Source organism: Nansenia antarctica (assembly GCF_963989245.1).
Source record: "Nansenia antarctica genome assembly, chromosome: 6".
Lineage (NCBI taxonomy): Eukaryota > Metazoa > Chordata > Actinopteri > Argentiniformes > Microstomatidae > Nansenia > Nansenia antarctica.
The window spans coordinates 73166003-73180579 of record NC_137676.1 but is presented as its reverse complement, the minus strand read 5'-3'; the positions used below and the strand labels follow the sequence as shown (position 1 = coordinate 73180579).

Here is a 14577-nt window from a genome sequence, read left to right as displayed (position 1 = left end):
AGCTGTCGAGAATACAACTAGCAAAGCATCACCACGGCGGGTGCTCACACACACACACACACACACACACACACACACACACACACAATATTAACTTACCCTGAATTCACACTCTCCTCCCGGCTCAGAAAAGAAGGAGGCAGCGTTTTTCAGTGCTGAATCTCCTCATCAGTAAGTCCTTCCACTCATCCTTGAACTTGTGGATGAGGTCCTTTTCGAAGGCAAGCTGAATCAGTTGAGCCTTGCGCTTGTGCAACATGCTGCGCCGATGCTCAGATAAAAAAAATTTAAGTGTTGAAAAAGAGTTTTCACAAGTCGCGGTAGACGCTCCCAAAGTTAGGGCGAGTGTATAAGCTTGGATGACAGTTGGCATGGCCTGGAGTGCCGAGTGGAACGTACTGAGAATATTGGCTATTGTCCATTGTCCATCTTTGGGGGGAAACGAGGTGTCCTCCATCTTCTTTACCAGGAACCCACGAGCCACAGCATATTCACCTCGCCAGTGGTAGCCGTCGGGGTGCTAGTGTCAGGCTGCCCACAGTCGCTAATGCTGGTGCTATGTCCATCGGGGTTGGGTGCAGCTGCACCTTTCGAGGACTTACCGGTAATCCACTTTCTTATATCCATCTTTATTCAAAAAGCTGTATCCATCAAAAAGCGCAGATTTCACTCAGCTGCTCAGTGCTCGCCTCACACAACTGAAATGGCGGGAGCAGCAGCGTGCGTAACGTGCAACTTTCAACTTTCAACTTTCAAATGATTGGTTGTCACTAGAATCCCGTCCAACAAAATGAAAAACACACTATTGTTTCTCAATTTTAATGTCTTCATTTAACATAAAATATGAATAATTTTAAAAATATAAATACATTTCTTTATTTTTAATGTTATATCTGGCTGCCAGTTGGGGGGGCACCAGCACGTCTGTGGGCGGGCCCGGCCCCCTGAGGCTCGCCCATAGTGACGGGCCTGCTTCACTGTTTTTAACTTTTGTCTCCTTTGTTTATAGCAAGAGGTCTTGAGGAGAGAAGAGAGATGAGGGGACCACTGCTGCTAGAATGAGTCTCTCTGGGGAGAGAGAGGAGGGGACCACTGCTGCTAGAATGAGTCTCTCTGGGGACAGAGAGGAGGGGACCACTGCCTCTAAAATGAGTCTCTCTGGGGAGAGAGAGGAGGGGACCACTGCCTCTAAAATGAGTCTCTCTGGGGATGTTGAAGCCATGGGGTAAGAGAAGAGTCTCTGGAGGGCATTTATGATGATGATGATGATGATGATAGCTGCTTCATTCATAACCAGATTAATGTTAGACTTATTAAAGTAGATATACTATAGTTGAATGTGTACTGTAGCAACAGTGTAGACAGTGTTGCAACTCTCACTAGAAGGCTTGTCCACGGAGGAGGAGAGTGGATCCTGGAGGGAGATGGCCACTAAATACCTAAAAGCTACATACAATACAAATATATTAATTTGGACTGCCCACACCGTCCCCACTCTCCTCCTCCCAGCGCACCCCAACCCTCCATCATAATGGGGATCCCCTGAATGAAACAAAGACAGGTTCATTAACACTCTGTCCTTCACAATGCCACACTCCTGTGTAACTGGCTCTAGGAGCTCAGCTCATATGGCACATTAAAAAAACAACAACTCCACCTTGTTATCCAGGGTCCAGCAGGAGAGACCAGCCTCACCTGTACCCAGTTGTGTGTCCATGAAGAGTGACCACTCTATGGGACGTCCAATACACTTCAGAGAAAGACCTCCTCATTCTGGTCAAATGTTTGTTTGATGTTTATTCCTTGTAGTTAATATCCTGATGACACTCAGACACACACTCATATGAACATGTGACTTCCATTATCTTCTGTTAAACACGAGAATGTTGGTGTCTTGTGTTTGACAGAGTCCAGCAGGAGAGATCAGCCTCACCTGTACCCAGCTGTGTGTCCATGAAGAGTGACTGGTCTATGGACGGTCCAATAGAATTCAGACAAGGAACCGTCACTACTCCACAAGGGTAGGTGTAACATGGGGATGTGATGAACTAACTGTGAGACTACACCACCAAAGTAGATATACTGTAGTTCAATATATACTGTAGCAACAGACAGTGTTGCAACTCTCACTAGAAGGCTTGTCCACGGAGGAGGAGAGTGGATCCTGGAGGGAGATGGCCACTAAACACCTAAATGCTACAATACAGATATATTTATATGGACTGGCCACTCCGTCCACCAATGTTAGTTTTTAATAATATTTATCTGACCAGGAACTATGTTTAGCTTTAATAACTTAGTTACAATGGCCTAAAACAACAATGGGTTTTCAATCATACCTCAGTCAGTATACAGTAATCTGAATCTTGCCCCTTTAATGACTGTCCAAAAGGCTTTTCATATCTAGAGTGGCTACAGAAGTAAAGCTGATGTTGTGGTTTTGACAGGGTCCAGCAGGAGAGACCAGCCTCACCTGTACCCAGCTGTGTGTCCATGAAGAGTGACCGGTCTATGGGACGTCCAATAGACTTCAGAGAAAGACCTCCTCCTTCTGGTCAAAGGTTAGTCTGAGGTTTATTCCTTGTAGTCAATATCCTGGGCCCAGTAGTTCAAAACTTTTAATCCCTATCTGATCAGATCAGATTTGGATTGTGAGTAGTTCAAAACCAAAAAACAGCATTAGGATCACTTTGATATCCGATCAGATTAGGAAATCAAATCCAAGCTTTAATCTGGATCAAATCTTCAAAATGGGTAGTTCAAACCGACATCACAGGATTGGGATCAGTTTGATCCCAAAAAACTGTATTATCTTGATCCCACCAGACGGGTGGATTTCCAGTGGATTACCAGAGCAAAATGTACTATACAATTTATAAAAAAGATATGTTTCAATATAAATAAGATGGCGAAGTTTGTTAACTGAAATAATCCAAATGTTTAGCCTTCATGGCAAATCAATTTTATTTTAAATGTTATGGTCACGTTTGTGGTGGCCTATTTTGTTTTCAATCAAATGTTGATGACATACTGTAAATATTTATGCTCATAAAAGTATCACAACAAAGACTGTAAATCACAAATGTAATTTAGATTAAAGAAAAAATATCTTCAACGAAAAAATAGTGCATCACCTGTCATCACCTTTCAAAAGTAATTGCGGACAATAGCATCTGGCATTGCACCACCACTCAGTCTCTCATTTAGAGGAAAACCCAGAGGTGGGCCTAGATCATCAGCAGGTGCAAGGGGCTCTGGGGGATCATGGATGTCAGAGAGGGGGACTCTGCCATGGACAGGATAGGACAGGATATTGTGTAGCACAATACAAGCCAGTGTTATGTGGCAGGGTCGTTGGGGTTCCACTCTCAGATCCATTATGATTTGAGTCCTTTATGTATTTAAACATATGATTAGACATTATAGACGTTTCTGCAATGTGGTCTCTTGTCTTCCTTGTATTATTTTTCATATCCACTAGATGGAGATTGGTAGGATTAAAGCACTGATATTCAGGATCTAGTCATCTTGAAAAGTCTGAATCTGGATCAGGGTGATCCTATCCTGAATTGCTTTGAAATACTGGGACAAAATCTGTCCGAGTTGTCTGATCCTGGATCACAAAAAATGGGATTTCAAAATCTGATCGGATCTGATTGAGACTAAACATTTTGAACTACTGGGCCCTGATGACTTACAGACACACACTCATATGAACACATGACATCCATTATCTTCTGTTCAACATGTGGGAATGTTGGTGTCTTTGTGTTTGACAGGGTCCAGCAGGAGAGACCAGCCCCACCTGTACCCAGCTGTGTGTCCATGAAGAGTGACCGGTCTATGGACGGTCCAATAGAATTCAGACAAGGAACCGTCACTACTACACAAGGGTAGGTGTAACATGGGGATGTGATGAACTAACTGTGAGACTAGGCCACCTGTTTGTTTCATGAGGTCCTCAGGTAACTATAATGAACTCAGGTTCTACTATCAAGGAGGGAGCATGGGAGTAAGAAAAATCATTTATTGTACAGCTTATCACATCATCTTCAGCTCTAGGAGCTCAGCAAATATTTATCATTAAAGGCAGAATTTCAAATGTTAGACTTAGTAATGTAGATTTACTGTAGTTCAATATATACTGTAGCAACAGACAGTGTTGCAACTCTCACTAGAAGGCTTGTCCACGGGGGAGGAGAGTGGATCCTGGAGGGAGATGGCCACTAAAAACCTAAAAGCTTCTTACAATACAAATATATTATATTGGACTGCCCACACCGTCCCCACTCTCCTCCTCCCAGCGCACCCCAACCCTCCATCATAATGGGGATCCCCTGAATGAAACAAAGACAGGTTCATTAACACTCTGTCCTTCACAATGCCACACTCCTGTGTAACTGGCTCTAGGAGCTCAGCTCATATGGTATATTTAAAACACAACTCTACCTTGTAATCCAGGGTCCAGCAGGAGAGACCAGCCTCACCTGTACCCAGCTGTGTGTCCATGAAGAGTGACGACTCTATGAGACTTCCAATACACTTCAGAGAAAGACATCCTCGTTCTGGTCAAAGGTCAGTTTGAGGTTTAATCACCATAGTGGTCTTTGACGCTGCCAATAACATTCAGTAGTGGTATACACACTTAACTTGTTCTATTTGGGAAACTGGGCCTCATTCACACTTCTCTGGATAAAGACATCTGCTTATTTGTTGTTTTTACCCAGAATCCCCAGTGACCAGGTGGAGAGACCAGAATCAGAGATTCCCAGTGGTCAGTCTGTCCAGAATCAAAGTGAACTGGCCTCCATATTCAAGGTGAGCTAAAGAGAAAGAATGACATGGAAAATGGCTAAGTAATCCCCAATGGAAAAGTTTCAATTACATGCCAAAGTCAAGTGATGTGATTTTTGTATTTAGTTTTTCTACTGGGTGTAAAGGTATCTCACATCTTTTTTATTTAAATACTTCAGTTGCTTGAAGACAATGTCATCACTTTAGTGAGAAATCAGCTGAAGAGGTTCAAGAGGCTTATTTCTCAAGACTACCCAGAGTGCCTTGAGAGTGAGGGGGAGGAAGAGGAAGATGCAGAAGAAGAGAAGCAGGAGAGCAGTGCCAGAGAGGGGGCTCTGAAGATCACACTGCACGTCCTGAGGAACATGAACCAGAAGGAGCTCGCTGACACACTGGAGAAACGTAAGAGACCTCATATGTTTTCACAGAGAAGTGTTACTGGGCTGAAATATTATTGGAAATATAAACACCACTAACTGTAATTACTATGTACTGTATATCCCTGTTTGGTCACTCTTTATATTGTGTTGCCTCTATAACTTAGTATCTCTGTAATTACAGCAGTAACACAATTGTTTGTGTATAATTGCATAGTTACGGGGTTGGACAGTTTCCTATATCATTCAACTACACTACATACTATGTAATTAATTACTATATAACAACTTGTTGAATAAACCAATGTATTTAAACAATGTAATAACAGTTACTGCAGGTATTGGATCAACTTAATGTAAAGTGTGCCACAAATATTGTGTTAATTGTTTTGTCATTCAGATGAGCTCGCTGTGGTGTGCCAACATGAACTCAAGTCCACCCTGAAGAAGAAGTTTCAGTGTGTGTTTGAGGGAATAGCTGAGCAAGGCAAGCCAATACTTCTTGATAAGGTCTACACAGAGGTCTACATCACAGAGGGAGGAAGTGGAGAGGTCAATAAGGAACATGAGGTCAGACAGATTGAGACAGCATCCAGGAGACCAGCAATGCAGGAGACACCAATCAAATGCACCGACATCTTCAAGCCTTTACCTGGACAAGACAAACCAAACAGAAGTGTGCTGACAAAGGGAGTCGCTGGCATTGGAAAAACAGTCTCTACTCAGAAGGTCATTACGGACTGGGCTGAAGGAGAAACCAATCAGGATGTCCAGTTCATATTTCCACTTCCGTTTCGGGAGCTGAATTTAATGAAAGAGAAGAAACGCAGTTTGAATGAACTTCTTGGTCATTTCTTCATTGAAATAAAAGAATCAGGAATCACCAACTTTGACAAGTATAAAGTTCTGTTCATCTTTGATGGTCTGGATGAGTGTCGACTTCCTCTAGACTTCCAGAACAACGAGACATGTTGTGATGCCACAGAGTCAACCTCAGTGGACGTGCTGCTGACAAACCTCATCAAGGGGAATCTGCTTCCCTCTGCTCTCATCTGGATAACCTCCCGTCCTGCAGCAGCCAATCAGATCCCTCCTGAGTGTGTTGACCGGGTGACAGAGGTACGAGGGTTCAACGACCCACAGAAGGAGGAGTACTTCAGGAAGAGAATCAGTGATGAGAACCTGGCCAGCAGAATCAACACACACATGAAGTCATCAAGGAGCCTCCACATCATGTGCCACATACCAGTGTTCTGTTGGCTCTCAGCTGATGTTCTGGAGAGACTGTTGGGTGGAGCAGAGAGAGGAGAGATGCCCAAGACTCTGACACAGATGTACACACACTTCCTGGTGTTTCAGACCAAACAGAGGAATGTGAAGTACCTTGGAGTCCATGACAGAGATCCACACTGGGATAAAGAGCTAATTCTGTCACTGGGAAAACTGGCCTTCAAACAGCTGGAAAAGGGCAATCTGATCTTCTATGAGGAAGACCTGAGAGAGTGTGGCATTGACGTCAGAGAAGCCTCAGTGTACTCGGGAGTGTGCACTCAGATCTTCAGAGAGGAGTGTGGGCTGCACAACGTGTTCAGCTTTGTGCATCTGAGCATCCAGGAGTTTCTAGCTGCTTTATATGTGTTCCTCACATTCAACAACAGCAATGAGAATCCACTGGTCAAACAGAAATCTTCATCCAGGAAGCTATGGTCATCACTTACACGCAAGCCTCTAGTCGACTTACACAAGAGTGCAGTGGACATGGCCTTACAGAGTGAGAATGGACACCTGGACTTGTTCCTGCGCTTCCTCCTGGGCCTCTCACTGGAGTCCAATCAGAATCTCCTACGAGGCCTTCTGACACAGACAGGAAGCAGCTCACAGACCAATAAGGAAACAGTCAAGTACATCAAGAAGAAGATCAGGGAGAATCCCTCTCCAGAGAGGTGCATCAATCTGTTCCACTGTCTGAATGAGCTGAATGACCATTCTCTAGTGGAGGAGATCCAAAGCTACCTGAGCTCAGGACGTCTCTCAGAAGCCCAACTCTCACCTGCACAGTGGTCAGCTCTGGTCTTTGTGTTGCTGACCTCAGAAGAGGAGCTGGATGTGTTTGACCTGAAGAAATACTCCAGATCAGAGGAGGGTCTTCTGAGGCTGCTGCCAGTGCTCACAGCCTCTAAGACGGCACTGTAAGTAGATGGACAAAATTACTCTAATTAAACGTAAATTAGGACGATTTCAGGGTTATGAAAATGCATTGTAGAATAGTAATTAGTGAGTAGGCTGCTTGAAGAAAACCTCGCGGTACCACGGATAATCACACCATGGCTCAAATAGTGACTTTTTGTCTGACGTGAAGTAAAACATAGCTAACTGAATGGCTGTTCACAGTTCAGCTAATGAGTTTGTTAGCTTTATTTTAGCTTAAGTGTAATGAGAAGTTAGCTGGCCAGTGAGTTAACAGTTGGTGCAACATGCAACTGGAAATGATAGAACACTGTAAGAGTCTCTAGGCATAGAGGGAGGTCGACACGCATCATTTTGCATACTTTTTCTTAATTGTATTTATTCTCAATTCAGACTGAATGGATGTGACCTCACAGAGAGATGCTGTGAAGCGTTGGCCTCAGCTCTCAGCTCAGACTCCTGCCACCTGAGAGAGCTGGACCTCAGTCATAATGATCTACGTGACGGGGGGGTGAAGCTGCTCTCTGCTGGACTGGGGAGTCCACACTGTAAACTACAGACACTGAGGTGAGGTCTTAGACTATTGTTGTTTTCAGAAAAGTCCTCCAAAGTTTCTGTTACACTATCATTATATAGAATGAATGATACTTGCACAGAACGGCTCAATGATTTAGACAGACAATGTACATTATCTTCCAATCAATTACTATATTGTGTGTGTGTGTGTGTGTGTGTGTGTGTGTGTGTGTGTGTGGGAGAGGGGCCTGCTCTGTCTGCACTCTCTGAATAGGTTTGCCCTCCTCAAATCCTGACCCACCTGGCCTTAGATCAGCTCATGGGGCTACACAATACTGCACTAATAATAATAATAATAATAATAATAATAATAATAACCTTTATTTGTGTAGCACTTTTCCTACAAACATTGCAGCTCAAACTGCTTTAATCATTATCTAATCATCATTTAATTATTTAGTCAATTAAAGGCAATATTAAAAAGATGGGTTTTTAGTCTTGACTTGAACATATTTCCTGAGGTTGCATCCCTAATGTAAACTGGCAGTGCATTCCACAATCTGGGTGCATAAAATGAGAATGCAGCCTCACCAAATCTCTTCTTTTGTACATGTGGTACACAGAGAAAGCCAGTATCAGAAGACCTGAGAGCTCGATTGGGCTGATATGCTAGCAGAAGACCTGAGAGCTCTATTGGGCTGATATGCTAGCAAAAGGTCTTTCAGATATGCTGGTGCTGTTCCAGTGAGAGCTTTATAAACAAGCAGAAGGATCTTGAAATCTATTCTGAACTTAACAGGAAGCCAGTGTAGAGTCTCTAAAATAGGAGTTATATGAGCTCTTCTGCTCGTTTTGGTTAAAACAACTAACCCAATAGCTACCAAATACATTGTACCAGACATAGAAATCCAGTCACTCCAAATGTATCCATGGTTGCTTGCTCCCTTGTTGAGAGCAACTATAACTCTCACTCATGAAGTCTTGCACCACAGTGATCGTTTGGCTGCATGTATTTATTTGTATTCCTCATTCAGGCTGAATGGATGTCACCTCACAGAGAGATGCTGTGAAGTGTTGGCCTCAGCTCTCAGCTCAGACTCCTGCCACCTGAGAGAGCTGGACCTCAGTCATAATGATCTACATGACGGGGGGGTGAAGCTGCTCTCTGCTGGACTGGGGAGTCCACACTGTCAACTACAGACACTGAGGTGAGGTCTAAGACTATTCTTGTTGTCAGACATTTCATTCCTAAGTGTCTGTTACATTATCATTCTATATAATTAATTATTCTTGCACAGAAAGGCTCCACACTGTAAACTACAGACACTGAGGTGAGGTCTTTTGGGGTGTAGAAGCATTGTATCTAGGGCCATTATAATGTACTAGTTTGAATGTTCTTCACTTAAATACAATGTGTCTAGCCTTTCAACTGCTGAATTAAGAGGATTGTAAGCTATAAAGATGTACATTAGAGAGGAACAATCAGATTCTTGATATCAGATGGAGTGACACTATTTCCACAGGTTGTCATTCTGTGGAGTCCCAGATGAAGGCTTTGCTTCTCTGGCTTCAGCTCTGAGGTCTAACCCCTCCCACCTGAGAGAGCTGGACCTCAGTTACAATCACCCAGGAGACTCAGGACTGGCGCTGCTCTCTGCTCTACAGAAAGATCCACTCTGTAAACTACAGACACTCTGGTAAAGGCTGAATATGTGGCTGGACGCATCAATGACATTAATGCACAGTATCTATTTCCCACATGATTGTGAGTGTGTCATCCAACCACTCTATGTTTTTCTGTGGTTGATACAGTGTGGACCCTGGTGGAGGGTGCTGGTTCAAACCTGGGCTGATCAAATGTAAGTCACCAACGCTGTAGAGAACAGGACTGTGATATTACTCAAGAATCAGGGTACAGCAGAGTTCAAACAGAGCACCAGTATTGTATTCATATGTCAATCTAAAATATGAGTAAATGTGAATGAGTTGCATCCCTTGTAAAAAAATGTATATTAACAAGTAACATTTTGTGAAATAAATTATGTTAGCATATAAAGTCCAGTTCACATCTATGCAACGCGATGCAAAGGAACGCAACGGAACTCGCAGTCGCAAGGAATCACCAGTGATTTGACATGTCAATTCTCAGCAGAACGACTTGATTTTATGGAATGTCTGATATTTCTCTTCAGCCAATCAGGAAATAGCACAGACCAGCGTCATCTGCTGCCAAGAAGTGGAGTGGACCTTATTAATACGACCCGTTCCCGATCCAAACAGGAATTAACATTTTCGCCGTTTATTGATCAGTGCTACTGCCAGCATGTCACTGTCAGCCATCTTGCAGGGTAAACACAACTTAAGTCGTTGTTATGGAAACGGTCATCTGTGTCTCGTTGCGTCTCATCACCCATCTGTCTCACCACCCATCTGTCTCACCACCCATCTGTCTCACCACCCATCTGTCTGATCTGTCTCACCACCCATCTGTCTCACCACCATCTGTCTCACCAGTCATCTGTCTCATCTGTCTCACCACCCATCTGTCTCACCACTCATCAGTCTCATCTGTCTCACCACCCATCTGTCTCACCACCAGTGTTGGGCACGTTACTTTAAAAAAGTAATTAGTTATAGTTACTAGTTACTTATCCCAAAAAGTAACTGAGTTAGTAACTGAATTACTTCATTATAAAAGTAACTAGTTGCTAGGGAAAGTAACTATTGCGTTACTTTTTACCACAGTGCAGCGGGCTAAGTTAAGGTCAGTCAGCCAAATGTGACAAGGAAAAGCTTACCCACTGCCATATTAGAAGATAAATGTGATCTTCAGAGATTTTTCTGAGCAGGTTTCAGCAGGGAACTTTTCATATTTATTGCACTTCAACAGACCACAACTGGTAGACATATTGTACTTCAAGTATTTTCTTCATTACAAAAGTTAACAGTTAAACAATATGAAGTGCTTTTAAAGTAGTACTGAAATAGTGCCTGTACTTCCACCGTGAAAACACCACGTTCACCTCAGAACACTCGGGACTCGCCATTGCTGCGTGTATCTCTCTGATAGTTACAGTGTAATATCTATTATATATAATATATATATATATCACTGCTGCGTGTATCTCTCTGATAGTTTGAGTGTGTGTGTGTGGTGCTGTGCGCGCGTGTGGTTTGTGTGTAGAAACATCCGCACAACACTGAACTATGGTTGGCTTACCATGACATGTTCTCTACCATAGCCAATCATGATCACTTAACTCTACCATAGCCAATCATGATCACTTAACTCTACCATAGCCAATCATGACCACTTAACTCTGCCATAGCCAATCATGATCACTTAACTCTACCATAGCCAATCATGATCACTTAACTCTACCATAGCCAATCATGATCACTTAACTCTACCATAGCCAATCGTGATCACTTAACTCTACCATAGCCAATCATGATCACTTAACTCTACCATAGCCAATCATGATCACTTAACTCTACCATAGCCAATCATGATCACTTAACTCTACCATAGCCAATCATGATCACTTAAGCGGTTGTCTCGCCCCTCCCCTCCCAGCTGTGACTGAGGTCGGATGACAATGAGAAGCTTCAGTAGTAACGCGCCGCATTGAATTACCGGTAACGGTAACGGCGTTATAACGATGGAAATATAACGCCGTTTATTTTAACGCCGTTATTCACATCACTGCTCACCACCCGTCGGTCGCAAGTAGTTTTTTCTAACGACGGTCTAAAAGTTCTAAAACTGACCCGTCACGTTGCGTTGCATAGATGTGAACTGGACTTAACAAGATGTGAATATTGTAATTTATCCAATTGTATTGATTTGATGATTATTTTGTCCCTCTCATTCAGATGCCTGTGAGCTCACACTGGACCCAAACACAGCACACAGAGAGCTCTCTCTGTCTGAGGACAACAGGAAGGTGACACGGGTGGAAGAGGAGCAGCCGTATCCTGATCACCCAGAGAGATTTGAGTTCTGGAGACAGGTGCTATGTAGAGAGGGTCTGACTGGGCGCTGCTACTGGGAGGTAGAGAGGAGGGGAGGGGCTCGTATAGCAGTGACATATAAAGGAATCAGCAGGAGAGGAGAGGGTGTTGACTGTGGGTTGGGACACAATGACAAGTCCTGGAGTCTGGTCTGCTCTGACAGCTCTGACAGTTACTCTGCCTGGCACAATAATAAGACAACTCACATACCTGTGCCCTCCTCTGGCTCCCACAGAGTAGGAGTGTATCTGGACTGGCCGGCCGGCACTCTGTCCTTCTACAGCGTCTCCTCTGACACACTGACCCTCCTGCACACATTCCACTCCACATTCACTGAGCCCCTCTACCCAGGGTTTGGGGTTTGGTACGATGGCTCAGTGACCCTGTGTAAACTAGTCTAAGGGAGATCACACTGAACCATACCTGTCAACATTGGGATTTGAAAATAAGGGATATCCCCCCGCACGGCCCCGGGCGTGCAACAAGAATTGGGTTAACTAGTTCCTATGATTAAGTAAGTGACTACAGGTGATCAGAATCAGATACCTGGTTGAAAGTAAAATACTGTAATGTTGTCACAGACCAGACGGAGGGTTCTTGATTTCCAGCTTTATTCTCAGTTACAAGTTATAACTCTACTCTCTTAATATCACACTCAGGGGCGCCGCTAGGGGGTGGTAAGGTAGGACGATTCTAAGGGCCCAGCACTGACAGGGGCCCATGAGAATCTTTTTTTTAAAATATATTATATTTATAAATATTATTATTATTATTATTATTATTATCATAAGGACGTTAATGTAGCCGAATTCAAATTATAATTCTATGTATTAAAAAAAGTCACAAAAGAAACAAACTGGAGTTTTGTTTCTCTATGTTTAACACAATTAAGCCTTATTATTTACCCCTCTATTTATTCACTGCATGGTTCAGTCCACCGCGCGTGAGCTGCTAGACTAGAGGAACGTTACCGCCAATATTCTGACAAGGTTTCCATGACCAACACGTCCTGCTGTAGTATGTGTGTGGGACAGATGGAGGACTTGATTGATTGATTGAAAACTTTATTAGAAGATTTGCAGAAGTAGGTACATGAATGTACATATTACATACAAGGTCAACTAACAGGATAAAAACCCAAGAAAGCCACTGGCTTATTTCAATTGGGGTCCTTGATTCTCAATTCATCGTTACATGTAAGACAGACAGAAAAACTAGTACTATCTACAAGATAATACAGACAAATAACTATTACTATCTACAAGATAAACATACATCCATCATGGGAAGAACAATACAACAAAACATAAGGTATGTACAGCGGGTAGGACAGGTGGGGACATACACCACAGGTGGGGGCGGGGGACAAAACACAAAGTATGTACAGTGGGTAGTTCAGGTCTTTTAATCTGATTTTTGTTTTAGAGGGTCCAGTTACGGATTGCAGCCTCCTGTAAATGTTTTTTGAGAGTGGTTTTGAAGGTGGGCAGTGTTTTACACTCCTTTAAGATTATAGGAAGGGCGTTCCACATCTTTACTGCATAGTTTGTAAACGAGTTTAAACCCTTGTTTGTGGTGCAACGCGGTTGAACGTGGTTCGTGGAGCTTCCTCTGGTGTTGTAAGTGTGGACGTTGTTCACTTTTTGGAAGTATGTTGACAGGTACTTGGGTGTCTTTGTGGTGTAGCGTATCTTGAAGACTAGGCCCAGTGCAAGCTGCTGCACTCTGTCAACTACTCGTAGCCAATCAAGGCTCAAAAAATGAGCAGCGGTTAGATGTGTCCTAGGGTTGAGGCCTAGCAGAAGCCTAACCAGTTTATTTTGGGCTGTCTGGAGTCTTGTTTTATGGGCCTTTGTGGTTCTATAGTACCATGATGTTACGGCATAGTCGAAGTGACATTGAATGAGAGCTCCTGATAGGGTCCTCAGTGTGTTTTTACTGACAAGTGAGGATATCCTGTACAAGAATCTCGTTTTATGGTTCACTTTTTTGATTACTTTTGCTGCCATTTTATCTCCGGAAAGATTTGCCTCTAAGATGGAGCCCAGGTATGTAATATCCTCTTTTCTTGTGATATTAATGTTACCCACTTTTATTTTAAAATGTTCAGCCTTTCTGAGTTTAGATGGGGATCCGTATAGGATGGTTTCAGTTTTACCTAGGTGTATTGAAAGTTTATTGTCAGCTAGCCAGATGCAGATTCTACTCAGTTCAGTGCTTAGCGCTTTTTCCACCTGCAATATGTCCCTGTCAGAGACCAGCAGAGCCGAGTCATCCGCGAACAGGAACAAATTGCAATTACATGCTGATGACATGTCATTCACATATATTAGGAACAGTAAAGGTCCCAATATGCTTCCTTGTGGAACGCCGCAGGTCACTGGGAGGGGGGGGGACAGTGTTCCGTTCACACTAACCACCTGTTCCCTCCCCTCTAAGTAGGATTGCATCCAGCTCACCGATGTTCTATCGAACCCAATTGCTTTCAGTTTATCTAACAATATGTGGTGATCTACTGTGTCGAAGGCCTTCTGGAGGTCCAGCATGACCATGCCGCAGTACTTGCCCGAGTCCACCTCATGGTTGATGTGGTCGTTCAAATAGAGGAGGCATGTGTCAGTGGAATGGGATGTTCTGAATCCTGATTGAAATTCATACATCAGCTTTTTTTCGGTAAGGTACCTATCGA

The 14577-nt window shown here is 43.3% G+C and overlaps 1 protein-coding gene across 1 annotated transcript; it reads left to right on the top strand.

The window, feature by feature from the left end:
• Window positions 1-1220: 1220 nt before the first annotated feature.
• Window positions 1221-12289, top strand: LOC308160951 (uncharacterized protein; the record flags this gene model as incomplete). Its single annotated transcript, XM_080534874.1, has 13 exons — window positions 1221-1225; window positions 1908-2021; window positions 2448-2561; window positions 3780-3893; window positions 4462-4575; window positions 4728-4818; window positions 4974-5196; window positions 5572-7360; window positions 7752-7925; window positions 8909-9082; window positions 9398-9571; window positions 9687-9733; window positions 11751-12289. The coding sequence occupies 13 exons, from the start codon at window positions 1221-1223 to the stop codon at window positions 12287-12289; spliced, it is 3672 nt and encodes a 1223-aa protein (XP_080391000.1).
• Window positions 12290-14577: the final 2288 nt, after the last annotated feature.